We start from the raw sequence: 21,954 nt of genomic DNA, 5'->3' as shown, positions 1-21,954 counted from the left end.
CATAGGTACACCAGGAGTCTCCCAAGGATTGCAGCATGTATTATGCAACCCAGGGGAGCCCATGTAAACTTTGACTACAGGCCTACCATTGCAGCATGTGTTAGTTGGTGCTTGCACCTCTCTAGACAGATACGTTTCCTTATATTTGAAGTCCCTGCACTTAAAACCTATAAGTCAACCCTAAGGTAGGCTCTTCAGTCCTGAGGGCAGAGTACTTAGTTATAACAGTGAGGGTGCCCCTGCATGAGCAGGACACCCCCATAAACCCCAGAGTTGATTCTCCAGGCTTTGTAAGTGTGGTCAACCATTTAAATATATATATAGTGGGCATCAGCCACGAGATGTCTACCTAAATAGTGGCTGCGCCAAAACTGCTCATGTTTGGTATCAAACATGATGGAATCCTACCCCAATGATGTTGATACATCGCATGTCATTACAATGAACTATGGGCGAATTTTGTGGATCTGCGGTCCGCAAAAAAATCAGCGAATTCGTGGATTTTACCGCTGATTTTTTTGCGATTTGCACTGGAGTACTTTTTACTGGCTAATCCAGTAAGTGCTACCTCGTTGGGTAAATGTATAGTGCTTTTCCTACACTGCAGCTGCGTAAAGGGCCAGATGATTTGTCTCCACTGACCATGGGTGCCTGTAACTTTGCCACCGCGAAGGCGCGGAGGTCCCTTGAGTGAGCTGTCCATCATAGTTGAGAAAGGGCGGGAAGACGTTTGATACCGCTAGTGTGGGGTGCGGGGCCAAACGGGCGGGGCTTCTATGCGTGTCAACATGCCTCTTGTGTATAAAGGGTCAGAGAGCGAGCAGGGCAGCAGGTGAGGAGAAAGCAGCCTCCTGGTCACAGGAACAACACGGGGATTGCGCTCGAAAAACTCATGGATTCAAAGACCTCCCTCGAGGATTACAGCTAATGTTTGACAGCAGATATGGGGTTAAAGCACACTTGCCCAGCCTCGACCGTGCTCACTAATGTTTTGGGCTGATTAAAAAGTTACTGAATTTGAGCTTCAACTCGGGCACCTGCTTTATTTATATCTGTAAGTGCTTCCTGTTGAGGTTTAATTTTTGTGACGGGAGCCTCCTGCCAGAATGAATCCTGCCCTGCATAGTTATCCACGAAGATGCCACCGTTTTGTCATGTGCAATACATCTACTCAACTGGAGTACTTTTTCTACTAGCTAATCAGTAAGTGCTACCTCGTTGGGTAAATGTATAGTGCTTATCCTATACTGCAGCTGCGTAAAGGGCCAGAAGATGTGTCTCCACTGACCATGTGTGCCTGTAACTTTGTCACCGCGCCAAAGGGCACCGAGGTCCCTTGAGGGAGCTGTCCATCATAGTTGAGAAAGGGCGGGAAGACGTTTGACCCCGCAAGTGTGTGGTGCGGGGCCAAACAGGCGGGGCTTTTATGCGTGTCAACATGCCTCTTGTGTATAAAGGGTCAGAGAGCGAGCAGGGCAGCAGGTGCGCTTCTGCCCTTGTACTGCTGTGTTGTGTTTGGGTACTCTCTCTGAAGCGCCGGGACGCCCCTTGGCTGGGGCAGCTGTGCGCTATAGAAGTGTTATTAACATAACATAACAGGTGAGGAGAAAGCAGCCTCCTGGTCACAGGAACTACACGGGGATTGTGCTCGAGAAACTCATGGATTCAAAGACCTCCCTCGAGTATTACAGCTAATATTCAACGGCAGATATGGGGTTAAAGCACACTTGCCCAGCCTAGACCGTGCTTACTAATGTTTTGGGCGGATTAAAACGTTACTGAATTTGAGCTTCAACTCGGGCACCTGCTTTATTTATATCTGTAAGTGCTTCCTGTTGAGGTTTAATTTTTGTGACAGGAGCCTCGTGCCAGAATGAATCCTGCCCTGCATAGTTATCCACGAAGATGCCACCGATTTGTCATATGCAATACCTTTACTCAACTGGAGTACTTCCTAGTCGCTAAACAGTAAGTGCTACCTAGTTGGGTAAATGTATAGTGCTTTTCCTACACTGCAGCTGCGTAAAGGGCCAGAAGATTTGCCTCCAGTGACCGTGTGCGCCTGTAACTTTGGTCTCTTGAGTGAGCTGGCCATCAAAAAAAAAAAAAAAAAAAAAAAAAAAAGAATACGCCCGCGTGCGAATTTGCGAATTTTGCTGCAATTTCGCGAGAATCGCGGATCGCGAAATTGCCGAAAATCCGCAAATTTCGCAAGCGGAACGGATTTTTGGCCCATGCTTAATTACAATGCGGTCATTGTAGGAAGGTAGATCCCTGACTATGGTTGCCCCCAACTTTTTGCCTGGTGTTTTGCTGGTTTTCTGACTTAGTTGACCTGGGGCCCTGCTATTCAGGACCCCAGGCCTACTGCTCTTTCTGTAAAATGGATTCCATGTACCTTAGGTACATATCTAATTGGATACTGAGTCACCTTATCAGTCCCTGTACAGAGTACCTTAGGTGCCCAGGGCATAGGTGTACCCAGGGCCTACCAGGGGCTGCAGCATGTATTATGCCACCCCTGGCTGGCCATCCAAATCTGACACAACTGGCTGCACGACAGCTGGGGCAAGGTGGTGTAATCACCCTTTGCTTTAGATATAGTATACCTATATCTAACCCTAAAATGGACACATGTATTCCTATCAGTCACTCCTATGGCAGGCCTTAACAATCCTGAAGGCAGAGTGCTTGGAATAATGTGAAATGGTGCTCTGGCATGAGCTGAGCCCGTTTGCAGCTTGCGGAACCAAGTCCTAATAGCTGTTCCATGATAACGCATACCATATACTCTTAAGTGCATTATAATCCTCGCGGTTATATGCCAACTCTGGTATCGCTTTATCAAAACATGTCGAGTAAGGTGTCATACGAATTGGAATACTAACCCCTCGCCAATTCTGGCGACGGGGTTAGCATTCCACCCTTCTAGAGGGACACGACATGTATGTAACCTGTAACCCCGGTTAAAGTCAGACTTAGCCTCAGCTCCACAAGATGGATGCTGCCACCGAGACACAAGTCTGCCCTCCTGCTGCTGGGAGTCCTCCCAGCCCAGGAGGCAAGGACAAAGGGTTTCCTACCAGGGGCGTGCCAGCACCGTCCCAGACAGGATTTTGTGTATCCTAGGTAGGCAGGGCTTTAGAGGAAGGTGACTGCAAGTGGCACCCCGGTGCTCACTGTGCATAGGCCGGCTTGAACCAGTTCCAGGGGCACTCCAGCCCCTGATCTGGGGAAAGCCCGCCAAAGGAGAGGGGTGTAACCACCCCCCTCCTAGTCCCACCCATAGGGCAGGACTTAGTCGCGTGCCAGCCCCCTTTTGCAGGAGAAAGGTAGGAGCAGGCCCCCTTCCAAATTGGATCAATCTTTGAATCCTGAACCGACTTTCTACGAGAGGAACTCAAGACTCTTCCTAAGATTTCTCTCTTGTGACTAAGGAGTAGTCACCCTGCAGCAGCAGGCACCAACCAAGCATCGCGGTCTGCTGTAAGTCTCTCCTCCGGATCAAGACTGCCCAGCACGACGAGAACCGGCTTCCCTGGCACCTCTGACCTCAACCTGCATCATCAGCCCAGCTGTGATCCGTGGGTGTGACGAGACCTCGAGGGACCGGCCATCTTTGAAGAGTGCACGACGCTTGTCCAGCACGACCACCGAGTGACCCTCGACTGAGTGCTTTGGGGTAAGAGAAGCCCCGACCAGCTCCAGCACCGAAGTTCAGCCCCCCTGCATCCACGAGATCTGCGTGGGGCCCTTCTGCTCTTTGCTGCTCACCGCGTTGTCCAGGTCACTTGCCCGTTGGCTAGTGGCCCTCTTACGACGCTTCACGACGACAAACACCGCTGGTCTGGTTGCTCCAGACTAGCCCTTGCTCCCCTCCAAAAGAGGAGCACCCTGGACCCTCCTGGTCCACTCCAGACTCCATTTTAAGTCCACCGCGTGGGCTTGCATTTGCCAAGACTTGTTGCCCCAATCCTGGGTCCAGCGACGTCGACAGCAGAGACCTTCGTGGGACAGCTCGCACCTCCATCCTGGTCGCCGACAACGCCTCCTGGTCCGAGAGACTGCAGAGCCCAGCAGCGCCCACTCACCTGGTCGAGGTGACTTCGTCCGGTGCCATCCTGGTGCCCACCTAAATCACTGGCTAGTGATTCAGAACTTGGTCCCCTCTGCTTACAGGTCTTCTTCTTCCCTGATCCAGGCTTGGATCACCACGAACTTCTTCACTGGCCGCCTGCCAGCAACTTCTTTCTTCAGGCTCCTGGTTCTTCAACAAGGGTTTCCGACGCAACTTGAACCCTATGCAGCCGCAGCTCCTGGGCTAGGTAAACTGAGTACTCCGGTGCTCCAGCATAGTCCAACACCCTAAGTGTTCGGATCCACTCTTATTTTCGACCCACCTAGTCGGGTTCGCCCGAGAACAGTAACTTTGTGATTGCTAGTATCCATAGACTTGTTCCCGCATTACGCGTGAGAGTTCCCACTCTGCACACGGCGTCCCTAGCCCTCCTGCTTCTAATCCAAGGGTTCAGCATTGTAGGCCTAGCGTTTCTACAGTCTAGAAAAGTATTACTTACCTGCTAGTAACTTCGCATTCCACTTCTTGTGTATATGGTTTTTCGTGCCCCTCGGGCATTTGTGTAAATTGTGCGACTTTCAGTATTTCTTTAAGAGTTTTGTTGTGTGCTTAGCTCCCTGTCTCATAAAGAGCCAGGGTAGTCCTGTTATAAATAAATATACTCTATTTTTGATAACAACTTGTGTGGTGTCCTTTCACTTGGTGTTCAAGGGGTAATGTGATGGTAAAACAGCTGGCTTAACACGCCCTCTAGAGTCTTAGCCTTAGACTGCTCGTATCCATGCTACTAGGATAGCTGGTCTATCAGGTTGACTTACAACCAATCATCAATAAGGGTTGTCTGGACTGATACATAGTGATCACTAGAATAGTGAGCACTGCATATCAGGCCAACTTCTCACAGTCATTACAACGACCGTGTTGTTACATTGCATACCATTACTTGCTGTAGGGGGCAGAAGGTGTTGGATTTTAAATCCAACACCTTCCCTACTGTTGAATAGACTGGAGTCGGAATAGTAAATTATACTATTCCAAAATCCAGCACCCCCTCCATCGTTGTCATGACTTGCGTTGTAATGGTATATGGCTTAACAACGCGGTTGTTGTAATGACTGCATTGTAATGGCATGCGTTATAATGTGGCCTATTCCACCGCAACACCAATCTCAGTGCAGGAAGAATGATCCCATGTACGGGGGGGCTCTGTTGGGTACCCCTTGTACTCTGGTAACAGCCTTTCAGGGACTACCAGCAAGCTAGTGCTGCTGCCGACCACAGACATGATTCTGCCCTCCTGCTACTGATCCAAGCTCGAGCAGGGTGGGGTATAACAATAGGTTTCCTGTCGCAGGGAGGTGTACCACCTCCCAAACAGGACATAGTGAATTGCGCTGGGTGGGGGCTCCTGCCAGCGCCAAACTGCTTTGAAGGGCATATCTGGTGCCCTCCTTGCATTCTCCAGTTAGAGCCAGTTCAGGGAGCCCTTGGCTCCTGCTCAGGTGTGAAACTGGACAAAGGACAAGGGAGTATTCTCCCCTCTGTCTAGTCCCTCCTCTGACCCCATAGTCGTTCCAACCCTTTCCTTAGGGTACATAAGGGCTTTACCTGTAGGTGGTTCCTTAGATTCGTTGTGGGACAAGAATCCAGCCTGAAACTCCGTCGCTCTCCGGCCGTCCAGACTTTTGTACTTCGTTGGACTTTGACTGGAACTCAGATTGCATGAAGGAAGACTCCTGCTGCTCCTGGTCTCACTGTTCTTAAAGTCTTCTTCATCCTCTGTGTCTGTGCTGCTGCCAGGTTCAACGGACTGTGCGCATCAAGAATACCCAGAGAAATTTCCCTTGGAGATCAGGAGTTACTCCACTGCTTCTGCAGGCACCACAATGAAGCAGACCGGCCTGATGCTCCGGTCGTCCTACGGACTTCCCAAAGCTCAACAACACAGGTGGTGGTTCTACAACTCCCTCGAGGCCTGACCTGTACTACCTGCAATTTTGCCTGCAAGTATCCCTCATCGGAACCGCTGGGAGCAAATCCCTGTGCACAGAGTCAACATGCTGTTGCCAAGGCTTGTTGGCTCTGCACTTCAAAGATCTTTGGGCTACAAGATTTTCCAGCATCTCTTCCTTCCAAGATTAGCGTCCTCACTGCATCCTCTGTACTGTGGCCCTTCATCTTTGGTGAGCTGCTTGAGGTCCTCTTGCGACTCCTGTGCCTTCGGCCTGTGGACCCTACTGAGGGTCTTCTGCTTCAGTGGGCTCCCCTGCTTGCTCAGTACCTGCTCAGACTCTCCTGAAGTTGGCGAGTCCCACGAACCTTGCTGGTCTCAACGTTGCTCTTTCCTCGTTTTCCATGCCAGTTGCTGCTACAAAGGCTTGCTGGTGCTTACCCCGGATACTGACCACCCAGTCACCAACATCCGACGTGGGACAGCTTGTGTATAGCTCCTGGTCTTCCAAAGTATCACCTGGTCCTCTCAGCTGCAGAAACGTCACTGTTGACTCTCCAGAACCTTCCGACATCGGTGGGCATTGTGTCTTTGTGCCTCCTGGTCACATACGAGTAGAATATACTATCCCCTCTGCGTGCAGGTACTTCGCTTCCATAATCTACCCTTGGATTCCACCGGACTTCATCACCGTCTTCTCCATACTCATTTTCTTTGAAGTCTTCCATTGTAGTCTACGAGGTTTCCAAAGTCTCTTCAACCCTATGCACCTGGCTTCCCTGGTGAATGTAACCTGGTTCCTGGAGCATCCACGGCCGAGGTGGCTCTCCAAACTTGTCCTCCACGGAAATTCTTCAGGGTCCTCAGGGAAGGGTCCTTCTTTTACAAAACTGCACCTGTGACTTCTCCATTGGTCACATGGCTGTATTCCCACTCTGCACACAGCTTCCGTGGGGTTCTTGGGTACTTACCTTGGGTAGTTCCTTGTGTTCCCGGCTCCTCTGGGTCTTCTGGTCCAAGTCCCATTCTCCTCTGCAATTTGTATTCCATTCCAAGACAATAACAAACTGCAAATACCCGGGCCCAACACCAGATGGTGATCTATGCATAGTGTATGATCTGCAGCTCCTATGCCTCGAACATATGGTTTAGTCTCCCCCTGGGGACCAATGTATTTTGTGCTACTTACCTGATTGCATTTGAAGTATTCTTGAGTATTGAGTTTATATATCCGGGTAGGAGATATACCAAACTGGTAAAACAATATAAGTTTGAAGGCTGCTCATCACAACTACCACTTTGAGAGCATTCAATGGTTAGCAAAGACTACTAAAATCACCATACAGGTTGCTTGCATTAGTGCAAAGTGTATCATTTAAATAAGTGTGCACATCTACTAAACAAGCCTCCTATAAGGATTGGTGTCCTCCCCAATCCAGAGCATATGGGGTGGGGGGAGGGGGGAGGGGGGGAATACATTGGAAACACAAAATGCAAGCTCAAATTATGGGAAATGCCACAACAGGAACTTGAATGAAATCATTGCAGCCAGTTAGATCCAAACTCTGTAGTGAAAACATTAGCTACAATTGAAAAATTTCAGCAGTCACCAGCTGTATTTTGAAGAACGCAACAATCATATCAACCATCACCTGCATAACCTAGACCCCTTAGCAAAAAATATTCCCTATCACTAGGTAACAACATAAAGTAAAGAGGGAGAGAGGGGTAACTGGCATATGCATTAAAGAAAAGTTAATGAGATAACCCCAGAGAGATTTGGGGATGCAAAAAAAGAAAAACACTTGGTTAGACGGCATCATAACACCAGGGTACAACAACCAGTAGCTGGCATCAAAGGCTGCAGAGGAAGCTCCAGGCGGAGTTCAGCAGTTACAACAGCAGGTTCTCAGATTTGTAGCACTGGCAGGCTAACTCAAAAAATGAGGATTTTGTGTTCCTTAATACCCAAGAGGTATATTTGGTACTATCAGACAGTGACTTGTCCCCCCCCCCCCCCTTGTCCGAAATAGCTCCTTTACAAACATACTGGTGGGGTCGACCACAAATAAATGCCAACATACATGAGGATGAAGTCGCACTGTTCCTAGATATTGATGCAGCAAAGACAATGGTAAAACAAGATTATGTACAACAACCAGAAATGTACACCATGATGTTGCAGGGCATATATGACCCACCGTATGAATCACCCATCAAAACCATGACAGCTGTACCAGGAAATAAATTACAATTTCATACAGAAGTGCCAACGGGGTGCAGGGAAACAAAACGAGGGGCAAAAGATATGAGGCATCACAATCTTGACATAGATATATCCAATATGATTCTAAGGCAGTGGCTTCAGGGTACTCAGCCAGACCAACTGACATTGCCATCATAACCTCAGATACAAATGAAAGCATCCACCCATCAGACGCTAAACCACTACAGACCAGCGATTCCTACACATCCTAACAATATACAGCCCCTTTAGGTACACAAACAAAATGTATGTAAGCAGGCTCAAAGTACAGACAGAGAAGATGAGAGTTCCAGTGCAAAAAAAAAAAAAAAAAAGAAGTGCCCCATTGTTAGAGACAGCATACCAGCCATTAGGGTAGTAATTAAAGAGCTAGGAGTACAATGTGATTGTACCCACACTTTCAAAAAGAGAGGTTCTATGCCAACTGCTGGCAATAGGGAGAAAAACAAGCATTGGAAATGCAATAGGTCTCGCATTAGGAAAGTTTGAGCGATTGGTATTATAAATGACACTTTTTTATTTGTGTTGGTTTTGAAAATAGCAAAATTAATATCTGTCAGTTACAATGTCAATAGTTTTAACTTTTGCAAATGTGACACCTATAGCATTTGTAATGCAATGTGTGTTGTATTTACGTGACTTAGATGTATTGATATTACAAATACCAATGGCTTAATTTTGTAAATAATGTGGTGGTGGATGTGGCGGTGGATGTGGCGGTGGATGTGGCGGTGGATGTGGTGGTGGATGCGGTGGATGTGGTGGTGGATGTGGTGATGGTGGATGTGGTGATGGTGGATGCGGTGGTGGTGGATGCGGTGGTGGTGGATGCGGTGGTGGTGGATGCGGTGGTGGTGGATGCGGTGGTGGTGGATGTGGTGGTGGTGGATGTGGTGGTGGTGGATGTGGTGGTGGTGGATGTGGTGGCGGTGGATGTGGCGGTGGATGTGGCGGTGGATGTGGCGGTGGATGTGGCGGTGGATGTGGCGGTGGATGTGGCGGTGGATGTGGCGGTGGATGTGGCGGTGGATGTGGCGGTGGATGTGGCGGTGATGGTGGTGGATGCGGTGGATGTGGTGATGGTGGATGTGGTGATGGTGGATGTGGTGATGGTGGATGTGGTGATGGTGGTGATGGTGGATGCGGTGGTGGTGGATGCGGTGGTGGTGGATGCGGTGGTGGTGGATGCGGTGGATGGGGTGGTGGTGGTGGATGCGGTGGTGGTGGATGTGGTGGCGGTGGATGTGGCGGTGGATGTGGCGGTGGATGTGGCGGTGGATGTGGCGGTGGATGTGGCGGTGGATGTGGCAGTGGATGTGGCGGTGGATGTGGCGGTGGATGTGGCGGTGGATGTGGCTGTGGATGTGGCGGTGGATGTGGCGGATTTGGCGGTGGATGTGGTGGTGGATGTGGCGGTGGATGTGGCGGTGGATGTGGTGGTGGATGTGGCGGTGGATGCGGTGGATGCGGTGGATGTGGTGGTGGATGCGGTGGATGTGGTGGTGGATGCGGTGGATGTGGTGGTGGATGCGGTGGTGGTGGTGGATGGGGTGGTGGTGGTGGATGGGGTGGTGGTGGAGGATGGGGTGGTGGTGGAGGATGGGGTGGTGGTGGAGGATGGGGTGGTGGTGGAGGATGGGGTGGTGGTGGGGGATGGGGTGGTGGTGGTGGATGGGGTGGTGGTGGTGGGGGATGGGGTGGTGGTGGTGGGGGATGGGGTGGTGGTGGATGTAGTGGTGGTGGGTGTGGTGGATGTGGTGGTGGTGGATGTGGTGGATGTGGCGGTGGATGTGGTGGTGGATGTGGTGGTGGATGTGGCGGTGGATGTGGCGGTGGATGTGGCGGTGATGGTGGATGTGGTGGTGGATGTGGAGGTGGTGGAGGATGTGGTGGATGTGGTGGTGGATGCGGTGGGTGTGGATGCAGTGGATGTGGTGGTGGATGTGGTAGGTGTGGATGCAGTGGATGTGGTGGTGGATGTGGTGGTGGATGCGGTGGTGGATGCGGTGGTGGATGCGGTGGAGGATGCGGTGGTGGATGCGGTGGTGGATGCGGTGGTGGATGCGGTGGTGGATGCGGTGGTGGTGGATGCGGTGGTGGTGGATGCGGTGGTGGATGCGGTGGTGAATGCGGTGGATGTGGTGGTGGTGATTGCGGTGGTGGTGGATGCGGTGGTGGTGGATGCAGTGGTGGTGGATGCGGTGGTGGATGTGGTGGTGGTGGTGGATGTGGTGGTGGTGGATGCGGTGGTGGATGTGGCAGTGGATGTCATGGTGGATGTGGAGGTGGTGGTGGATGTGGTGGTGGATGTGGTGGTGGATGCGGTGGTGGTGGATGCGGTGGATGTGGTGGATGCGGTGGTGGTGGATGTGGTGGTGGATGTGGTGGTGGATGTGGTGGTGGAGGTGGAGGTGGAGGTGAAGGTGATGGTGGTGGTGGTGGATGCGGTGGATGTGGTGGTGGTGGATGTGGTGGTGGATGTGGTGGTGGATGCGGTGGTGGATGCGGTGGTGGATGCGGTGGTGGATGCGGTGGTGGATGCGGTGGTGGATGCGGTGGTGGGTGCGGTGGTGGGTGCGGTGGTGGGTGCGGTGGTGGGTGCGGTGGTGGGTGCGGTGGTGGGTGCGGTGGTGGTGGATGTGGTGGATGTGGTGGTGGTGGATGTGGTGGTGGATGTGGCGGTGGATGTCATGGTGGATGTGGAGGTGATGGTGGATGTGGAGGTGATGGTGGATGTGGTGGTGGATGCGGTGGATGTGGTGGTGGTGGATGCGGTGGATGTGGTGGTGGATGCGGTGGTGGTGGTGGATGCGGTGGTGGAAGTGGTGGTGGATGTGTTGGATGTGGTGGTGGATGTGGTGGTGGTGGTGGTGGATGCGGTGGATGTGGTGGTGGTGGATGTGGTGGTGAATGTGGTGGTGGATGTGGTGGATGTGGTGGTGGTGGATGCGGTGGTGGATGTGGTGGTGGTGGATGTGGTGGTGGTGGTGGTGGTGGTGGTGGGTGTGGTGGATGTGGTGGTGGATGCGGTGGATGTGGTGGTGGTGGATGCGGTGGATGTGGTGGATGCGGTGGATGTGGTGGAAGTGGTGGTGGATGTGTTGGATGTGGTGGTGGATGTGGTGGTGGATGTGGTGGTGGATGTGTTGGATGTGGTGGTGGATGTGGTGGTGGATGTGGTGGTGGATGTGGTGGTGGATGTGGTGGTGGATGTGGTGGTGGATGTGGTGGTGAATGCGTGGATGTGGTGGTGGATGTGGTGGATGTGGTGGTGGTGGATGCGGTGGATGTGGTGGTGGATGTGGTGGTGGTGGATGTGGTGGTGGATGTGGTGGTGGGTGTGGTGGATGTGGTGGTGGATGTGGTGGTGGATGTGGTGGTGGATGTGGTGGTGGATGTGATGGTGGATGTGATGGTGGATGTGGTGGTGGATGTGGTGGTGGATGTGGTGGTGGATGTGGTGGTGGTGGATGCTGTGGATGTGGTGGTGGTGGATGCTGTGGATGCGGTGGTGGTGGGTGCGGTGGTGGATGCGGTGGTGGATGCGGTGGTGGTGGTGGATGGGGTGGTGGATGCGGTGGTGAATGCGGTGGTGGTGCAGGTGGATGTGGTGGATGTGGTGGATGTGGTGGATGTGGTGGATGTGGTGGATGTGGTGGATGTGGTGGTGGATGTGGCGGTGGATGTCATGGTGGATGTGGAGGTGATGGTGGATGTGGTGGTGGATGCGGTGGATGTGGTGGTGGTGGATGCGGTGGATGTGGTGGTGGTGGATGCGGTGGATGTGGTGGTGGTGGCGGAAGTGGTGGTGGATGTGGTGGATGCGGTGGTGGTGGATGTGGTGGATGTGGTGGTGGATGTGGTGGTGGATGTGGTGGTGGATGTGGTGGTGGATGTGGTGGTGGATGTGGTGGTGGATGTGGTGGTGGATGTGGTGGTGGATGTGGTGGTGGATGTGGTGGTGGATGTGGTGGTGGTGGATGCGGTGGTGGATGCGGTGGGGTGGATGCGGTGGTGGATGCGGTGGTGGTGCATGTGGTGGATGTGGAGGTGATACTGGATGTGGTGGTGGATGTGGAGGTGATACTGGATGTGGTGGTGGATGTGGTGGTGGATACGGTGGATGTGGTGGTGGTGGATGCGGTGGATGCGGTGGTGGTGGTGGATGCGGTGGTGGTGGTGGTGGATGCGGTGGTGGTGGTGGGTGTGGTGGCGGTGGATGTGGCGGTGGATGTGGCGGTGGATGTGGCGGTGGATGTGGCGGTGGATGTGGCGGTGGATGTGGCGGTGGTGGTGGATGTGGATGTGGTGGTGGATGTGGATGTGGTGGTGGATGTGGTGGTGGATGTGGTGGTGGATGTGGTGGTGGATGTGGTGGTGGATGTGGTGGTGGTGGATGCGGTGGTGGATGCGGTGGGGTGGATGCGGTGGTGGATGCGGTGGTGGTGCATGTGGTGGATGTGGAGGTGATACTGGATGTGGTGGTGGATGTGGAGGTGATACTGGATGTGGTGGTGGATGTGGTGGTGGATACGGTGGATGTGGTGGTGGTGGATGCGGTGGATGCGGTGGTGGTGGTGGATGCGGTGGTGGTGGTGGTGGATGCGGTGGTGGTGGTGGGTGTGGTGGCGGTGGATGTGGCGGTGGATGTGGCGGTGGATGTGGCGGTGGATGTGGCGGTGGATGTGGCGGTGGATGTGGCGGTGGTGGTGGATGTGGATGTGGTGGTGGATGTGGATGTGGTGGTGGATGTGGATGTGGTGATGGATGTGGTGGTGGTGATGGATGTGGTGGTGGATGTGGTGGTGGATGTGGTGGTGGTGGTGGATGTGGATGTGGTGGTGGTGGATGTGGATGTGGTGGTGGTGGATGTGGTGGTGGATGTGGTGGTGGATGTGGTGGTGGATGTGGTGGTGGATGTGATGGTGGATGTGATGGTGGATGTGATGGTGGATGTGATGGTGGATGTGATGGTGGATGTGATGGTGGATGTGATGGTGGATGTGATGGTGGATGTGATGGTGGATGTGATGGTGGATGTGATGGTGGATGTGATGGTGGATATGGTGGTGGATGTGGTGGTGGATGCGGTGGTGGATGCGGTGGTGGATGCGGTGGATGTGGTGGTGGTGGATGCGGTGGATGTGGTGGATGTGGTGGTGGTGGATGCGGTGGTGGATGCGGTGGTGGTGGTGGATGGGTGGTGGTGGTGGATGGGGTGGTGGATGTAGTGGTGGTGGGTGTGGTGGATGTGGTGGTGGTGGATGTGGCGGTGGATGTGGTGGTGATGGTGGATGTGGTGGTGGATGTGGTGGTGGATGTGGTGGTGGATGTGGTGGTGGATGTGGTGGTGGATGTGGTGGTGGATGTGGTGGTGATGGATGCGAAGACCTAAGCTATGTGCATAGAACAGACTGTCAGGAAGGAGGCTGCATGAGGGGGGTAAGCAGTACACAAACAGTGGGCTGTGCGTTGAAAGCAAACTGCGTAGACCTAGGAAAGATGAAGGCTGAACATGGAGCAAGACTGTCTGCAAAGAGCACATGAAGACATGGAGGTAGTGCAGGAAGAGTGAGTGTGTGTGCAGAGAGTACATGGGGGATATAAGCTGAACATGAACAGTGAGCCTGTGTGTACGAGTAGGCAAATGCACAAGTAAAAATGCGTGGTGAAAAAATGTGAAAGATATGGGGTCTGAACACGGAGTAAGGCTGTGTGCCCAGAGCGCATGTGGGCATGCAGGCAGTACACAACGAGTGAGGCTGGGTGTACAAAGCACATGGGGGTATGGGGGCTGACAGGAAGAGTGAGGCTGTGTGCATGAGAGGCCAACTGCATGCAGAAAACACCTGGAATAAATAAAGGCAGGACAGGGAGTCAGGCTGTGTGCACAGAATGTATGGAGACAGTACAAGAAGAGTTAGGCTTCGTGCACAAACCACATGATGGCCTGGGGGTGTACACGAAGACCGAAGCTATGTGCATAGAACAGACTGTCAGGAAGGAGGCTGAACTTGATCAGTGATCCTTAATGGAGAGCGATGCCATTAAACACATGTTGATAAAGCAGACAACAGTAGGATAATGCGCCTAATAAAAAGTAATGTAGAGGGATGTTATTCCCAAAATATAATAAACACTGGCAGTGAAAGTAAAATGTAGCACGCCCCTTAAAATAACTAGAAGCACGGAAGAAAAGGGAAGTATGGCAGAGGAAGAGTGGAATGCTGATGTAAGAGTGGCATAGACTGAAAATAAAGAATAAAAAAATACGTGCTCTTTGGTGAGGGGGGAGGGAGTTAAAGCACGGCAGGACTGTTCATGCACAAAAAAAGACGGTGCACAAAGTAGGAATAACAAGCAGCTCAGGGAAGGACGGAGAGGTGACAGGCAGAGGCCACGCGCGGCGGACATCAAAGGAAGGGTGGGGGGGGGGGAAACAAGACTGAGGGCATTGCTGTGGGGAGGGGGGAGGAGAAATGTGACACGGGGCGGAGCAGGGAGAGCGGCAAGTGTGAAGCAGCAGGGGCCTTTGAAGTGAAGCTAAGCTTCACTTCAAAGGAGTGGGAGGAGTGCTGCTGGGGAACAGATGGCGATTTGATGATGTGCACGTGCATTTTAGGTCAATGCGCTTGCGCATTGACCTAAAAGCGCACGGGCACAGCACCAAATCGCCCAGTTGGGTAAAGTCTGTTTAAGTCGCTATAGTCTCGCTCTGCTCAATGCGCATGCGCATTGACAGGCGAGACCTAAAAAACTAATGGACAGCGAGAGTAATATGGAGCCTGGTCTTCTAGTTTACAACAAAGGATGATAAAAGGCAGATTTAATGCAGAACTTCATTGCTACTCCTCCAATTATAATGTCAAAATCTTTACCAACTCAGGGTCCTTGCGAGAAGCCAGGATGTTTCCATTCTCTGCAGTGCTCTGTTTGTTGGGACTCTTGAGCCTTGGGGAACTTTCCAGGGGAGGTGGAGGCGGCGGTGGTGGGGGGGCCACTTTCTCTTTACTCGGTGAGATCGTCTCCTCGAACCACTGGCCCAGGATGGGCTCACTGTCATCATCTGTAACAAAATGCAATAGACTTCATCACCAATTCCATTGGTCCCAAAGGATTCACTTTTTTATGGTGATTGCACACGATTCAGCATGTAATGTTACCAACCACAACAGGGTTGTGGGACACCCCCGCGCCGCACGGCCACCAGCTGCTGCGTGTGCCCCTCTGTGCCTGACTGCCTCGCCGCCGGCCTCGCGGCCGCCTTGCGTCTCCCTTCTGTTTTTCTTCCAGAAGCCTCTGCTTGTTTTTGCCGTAATTTGTGCTTGTTGTACCATAAGTTTGTACTTGTTTTTTGCCGTACTTTGAGCCTGTTTTTCCGCAATTTGTGCTTGTTTTTTTGTGACTTTTCATTTTTCTGTCCTAACGTTCCCCCTCCCCCTGTCTTCGTTCTGTCCCCCCCCCCATCTGTGCCAGTAATAGTATTTTGTTGTGTACCCTTTTTCCCGCCGCCCTCGCCGCTCTCCCTCCCCGCTTCCCGCCACCGCCAGTTGCCCCGCCCCTTTCTCTTTTGTTCCCTCCCCGCTCCCGCCTCCCAGCTGCCCCGCCCACCCGCGCACTTGGCCTTATATGGCGACCGTGCGACGCAGGTGAGTGTGACCCACTTGTGGGACACCCCCGCGCCGCACGGCCACCAGCTGCTGCGTGTGCCCCTCTGTGCCTGACTGCCTCGCCGCCGGCCTCGCGGCCGCCTTGCGTCTCCCTTCTGTTTTTCTTCCAGAAGCCTCTGCTTGTTTTTGCCGTAATTTGTGCTTGTTGTACCATAAGTTTGTACTTGTTTTTTGCCGTACTTTGAGCCTGTTTTTCCGCAATTTGTGCTTGTTTTTTTGTGACTTTTCATTTTTCTGTCCTAACGTTCCCCCTCCCCCTGTCTTCGTTCTGTCCCCCCCCCATCTGTGCCAGTAATAGTATTTTGTTGTGTACCCTTTTTCCCGCCGCCCTCGCCGCTCTCCCTCCCCGCTTCCCGCCAACGCCAGTTGCCCCGCCCCTTTCTCTTTTGTTCCCTCCCCGCTCCCGCCTCCCAGCTGCCCCGCCCACCCGCGCACTTCGCCTTATATGGCGACCGTGCGAACGCGCAGCGTTGACGCGCAGCGGGCGCGCCGATTGTGCGCCGAAGGCGCGCCAAAGGTAAGCCCGTCTGCGCCCGTCCGCGCCTGGACCGCGCCCAGTGCCAGGACCCCTGGCCCCCACCGACGGAAGCCGACCCGACGAACCTACACCGCCGCCGATCTCATCGCACTCAACACCGGCCGCATCCCAGGATGTCACCGAGCCGCCCCGAAGCACACCCACGGACCCTTCAGCTGCCACGCCTGCAAGTTCACCTGCATCCGGACCTTCCCTGCACCCGCCAAGCCGAACACCAGCAGCAACCACCTCAAGTGCTTCCTGCTCAACACCCGCTCCGTCCACAGACATGCCGTAGAACTCTGGAACCTCCTCGACACCACCGCCCCTGACGTTGCCTTCCTCACCGAGACCTGGATGAACGCCTCCTCAGCCCCCGACATCGCCATCGCCATCCCAGAGGGCTACAAGATCATCCGGAGGGACCGCACCGCCAACCTGACGGGAGGAGGCATTGCCGTCATCCACAGAGACACCATCCGCATCACGACCAACACCGACGACACCCTGACAACCGCTGAACATCTGCACTTCCAGATCCACACCGACCCGAAGACCACCCTCAGAGGCACCCTGATCTACCGACCCCCGGGACCACGCACACGCTTCAGCGAGGACATCACCGACTTCGTCAGCCCGCATGCCCTCCCCTCCGCCGACTACATCCTCCTGGGGGACCTCAACTTCCACCTGGAGAACAACAGCGACCGCAACACCATCAGCCTGCTCGACAACCTCGCCAACCTCGGACTCAAGCAACTGGTGACCTCCCCCACCCACCTCGCCGGACACACACTCGACGCCGTCTTCTCATCCAGCAAAGACGTCACCTTCAGCCACGCGACAGGACTCCACTGGACGGACCACAGCTGTGTCCACTTCACCTTCAAAAGAACGACGATCCACCACCACCAGCAACAGGTTGCCCGAAGAAGCTGGAACAAGATCACAGCCGACCAGCTCACCGCCTCCCTGAGCCGGCACCCTCCCGCCAGCTCAGCGAACCCCAGCCAGGCCGCAGACAACCTCACGATGTGGATCAACAACTGCGCAGACGAACTCGCCCCTCTGAGAACCCCACCCCGCGGACCCTGCAGCAGAAAAACACCATGGTTCACCGACGAACTCAAGAGCTCCAAGAAGAACTGTCGAGCCCTCGAGAAAATCTGGAGGAGGGATCCAACTACGAACAACATGACCACCCTCAAGCACGCCACCCGGAAACACCACCAACTGATCCGCGCCACCAAGAAAAATACTTACAAGGACCGGCTGGACAACAACGCACACAACTGCAAGGAACTCTTCGACATCGTGAAAGAGCTCTCCAACCCCAACGCCGCTAACAACGACATCACCCCGTCGCAAGACCTCTGCAACTCCCTCGCGTCCTACTTCCACAACAAGATCGCGGACATACACAACAGCTTCAGCAACCAACCAACGGAAGCCACAACCGCAACAACGCCACCCACCACCACCCTCCGCACCTGGACGCCGATCAGCACCGAAGACACCATCCGCACAATGAACTCCATCCACTCCGGATCTCCGACCGACCCCTGCCCTCACCACGTCTTCAACAAGGCCGACGCTGTCATCGCACCCCACCTGCGGGACATCATCAACACCTCCTTCGACACCGCCACCTTCCCTGAGAGCTGGAAGCACGCCGAACTCAGCGCCCTTCTCAAGAAACCCACAGCAGACCCCACCGACCTCAAGAACTACCGTCCCATCTCGCTCCTCCCGTTCCCGGCCAAAGTCATCGAGAAGACCGTCAACAAACAACTGGCCGCCTTCCTCGAGACGAATGGATCCCTCGACCCCTCACAGTCTGGCTTCAGAGCGAACCACAGCACCGAGACCGCCCTCATCGCTGCCACCGATGACATACGAACTCTGATGGACAACGGAGAAACAGCGGCCCTCATCCTCCTGGACCTCTCCGCGGCCTTCGACACTGTCTGCCACCGCACCCTTGTACAGCGCCTCAGCAACATCGGAATCCAGGAGAAGGCACTGGAATGGATCACCTCCTTCCTCGACGGCAGAACACAGAGAGTCCGTCTACCACCGTACAAGTCAGAGGCCACCGAAGTCATCTGCGGCGTACCCCAAGGATCCTCGCTGAGCCCCACCCTCTTCAACGTCTACATGAGCCCCCTCGCGACCATCGCACGCCAACACAACCTGAACATCATCTCCTACGCCGATGACACCCAGCTGATCCTCTCCCTGACCAACGACCCCGACGCCGCCAGAGCCAACCTGCACGAAGGGATGAGAGGGGTAGCCGAATGGATGTCGACCAGCCGCCTGAAGCTGAACTCGGACAAGACGGAAGTCCTCATCCTGGGCTCCACGCCCTCCGCCTGGGACGACTCCTGGTGGCCCCCCGCCCTGGGCACCGCACCCAAGCCGACGGACCACGCGCGCAACCTGGGCTTCATCCTGGACTCCTCCCTCTCCATGACCAGACAAGTCAACGCCGTCTCCTCGTCATGCTTCAACATCCTGCGCATGCTACGGAAGATCTTCCGGTGGATCCCCACCGAGACGAGGAAGACGGTCACCCAGGCCCTCGTCACCAGCCGACTGGACTACGGCAACGCCCTCTACGCCGGAACCACCGCCAAGCTCCAGAAAAGACTCCAGCGGATCCAGAACGCCTCAGCAAGACTCATCCTCGACATCCCCCGACACAGCCACATCTCCGGACACTTGAGACCTGCACTGGCTCCCGGTCAACAAGAGAATCACCTTCCGCCTCCTCACCCACGCGCACAAAGCCCTACACGACCAAGGCCCGAGCTACCTCAACAACCGGATCAACTTCTACACTCCCACGCGCCTCCTCAGATCAACCAGCCACGCCCTCGCCGCCGTCCCCCGCATCCGAAGAGCGACAACAGGAGGAAGGTCCTTCTCCTACCTGGCTGCCAAGACCTGGAACTCACTCCCGTCCGACCTGCGCATGACCCAAGACCACCTCTCCTTCAGGAAGAAGCTCAAGACCTGGCTGTTCGAGCAGTAACGGCACCCCCCCCCCCCCTCCCAGCGCCTTGAGACCCTACGGGTGAGTAGTGCGCTCTATAAATGTATTGATTGATTGATTGATTGGTCCAACACCAAACGTAACTTGTAGTGTCAGCAGAGAAGTACAAGTTACTTACCTTAGGTAACGATGTATCTGGTAGAGACTATTCTAGCCGCAGATTCCTTCACGTAGAATTATCCCCAGGCGTAAGACTGGATCCGGTAAACTTTTTGCCAAAGCATTCCTGCGTGCCGGGGGCGTGGCGACACCACACGACTCTGTCCAGGCGCCGTCCGCAAACGTGACGTCAGCGAGGTCACATAAGACCCACCCCGGCGGGCCTACGTCAGTTTTCTCCGGAGAGCTTTTCCGCACCACAACGCGGACGGAGCCACCAGACAAAAAATTGTGGGAGCATGGGAACAGTGTGCGTAAGAGTAGAAAAAGAGAGTGGAGACAAACAATGCCATAAGGAACAGTGCAACACCGCAGTGTCCAAAGGCAAGGGCAGAAGAAAGAACAGAGCAGATCCCTGAGCAGCCACCCTGCCAGTACATAGACAGCCTTCCCCCTGAAACAAGGAACAGGGGTAAAAGCCATGATACAGGTAACAGGCCCACCACTCCATCCAGAAACAAGGAAGGGGAGCCAGTCCCAAGACCGACAAGATCACAAACTTCCAAGCGACCCCAGCATAGAGGGAAACCACCCCCCAAGGAACAAGGACAAGGCCTGGCCAGATAACCCCTATTCGAAGGTTAGCAGAAGGGCCAGGACCCTCAGCAGCAAGAGGAGGGGAAGGGAGGAGAGGACAGAGATCGAAGGCAAACCCCCCTAAACCTGGAGTAGCCAGAGCAGCGGGGCACAGGAGCACCGTAACCCCATCTTCCAAGGAACCAATAGAAGGAATGAACCGCAACCAGACGAGCAGAATGACTTGGGCCCGGTCGAGCTTGATCTTCAGCACTCTGGGCAGAAATGGTATAGGCGGAAAGTCGTATAGAAGACCGCAACTCCACTCGCGACGAAAAGCGTCACCTAGTGAATGCAGCCTTGGAAATTACAACACGCAGAATTGTTGACATTGCCCTTTCTCTTCAGTGGCGAACAGATCTAACTAAGGCTCTCCCCACTGTTGAGAGAGACCTTGCAACACCCCTGAGTGAAGACGCCATTTGTGATCCATCATTCACCTGCGGCTGTGTTTGTCACCCTGGCGTTCAGTGAACCTGCCAGGTGTTGAACCACAAGGGATAAGCTCTGATGTTCCAGCCATGTCCAGAGACAGGATCCACGACCCCACACGGCCTTGTTTGTTGCAGTACCACATGGCGGTAGTGTCCTTGAAAACCTGCACTACTTTTCCCCGGATAGAGGTAAGGAATACTTTCAGTGAATGGCGGATCGCCCTAAGGTCCAGAAGGTTGATGTGGAGCTCGGACATCGCCGGAGACCAGAGGCCTCTGATCTTCACCTCTCCCATGTGGCTGCCCCATCCCAGAAGGGATGCGTCAGTCACCACTGTGTGGTTGGGGGGGGGGGGGAGCTAGGATCTGCCGTTGACCCAATCCTGGTTCCTGAGCCACCACTGCAATTGTCGTGCAGTGCCCTCCTATAACTGGATGCAATCGGACAGATTTCCCTGATTCTGCGCCCACTGGAACTTCAGGTCCCACTGCAGAGCCCGCATATGCCACCTGGAATGATAGACCAGCAGGATGCAGGAGGCCATATGGCCCAGCAGCCTCAGGGTCATCCTGACCGAAACCCAGGATAGAGGCTGAAAGATCGGAATCATAGCTCGAATATCCAGGACTTGCTGTTCAGGAGGATAAACCCGAAACTATGTTGTGTCCAGAACCGCTCCGATGAAGAGGAGCTTCTGAGAGGGAGTCAGGTGTGACTTTGGCACGTTGATGGAGAACCCCAGCGAATGAAGGAGGTCGGCTGTAGTCTGGAGGTGGGAGACTACTGCCTGTGGCAAGCCCGCCTTTAACAACCAGTCGCCCAGATAGGGAAGACTGGAACCCCTGATCTGCGCAGATGAGCTGCGACCACCGCTGTAGGAGAGTATGGTCTGCTTTCCTATGGTCACCCCGCTTTTTGCTTTTTGCTTCACTGGTTTTCGACTTAATGTGGCTGTGGGCCTGCTAATCAGACCCACAGCCCTGCTATTCTCGCTCTAAATTCACACCATGTACTGTAGGTACATCACCAATTGGGATTTGGGTCACTCTTATGAGTCCCTGTACAGTGTACTATAGGTACCCAGGGAATAGGTGCAATCAAGGCCTACCAGGGGCTGCAGCATATCCTTTGCCACCCCTGGCTGGCCATTCAAACTGACACAACTGGCTGATCACTCAGCTGGGGCAAGGTCGTGTAATCACCCCTTGCTTAGATATAGTATTCCTATGTCTAATCTTATATCT

General features: G+C 54.0%; 1 protein-coding gene across 11 annotated transcripts in view; it reads right to left on the bottom strand.

Moving 5' to 3' along the window:
* The window catches only part of UBR4 (ubiquitin protein ligase E3 component n-recognin 4), a 2,329,353-nt gene that overhangs the window by 2,024,825 nt on the left and 282,574 nt on the right, over positions 1–21,954 (bottom strand). For all 11 annotated transcript variants that reach the window (XM_078642504.1, XM_078642505.1, XM_078642507.1 and 8 more), the window contains exon 15: positions 15,174–15,361. In XM_078642504.1, the coding sequence (XP_078498630.1) occupies positions 15,174–15,361 (188 nt within the window). The remainder of the gene's footprint in view (positions 1–15,173; positions 15,362–21,954) is intronic.

This window comes from Lissotriton helveticus, chromosome 5_1, assembly GCF_964261635.1.
Source record: "Lissotriton helveticus chromosome 5_1, aLisHel1.1, whole genome shotgun sequence".
NCBI lineage: Eukaryota > Metazoa > Chordata > Amphibia > Caudata > Salamandridae > Lissotriton > Lissotriton helveticus.
This window is presented reverse-complemented; position numbering and strand designations above follow the sequence as displayed.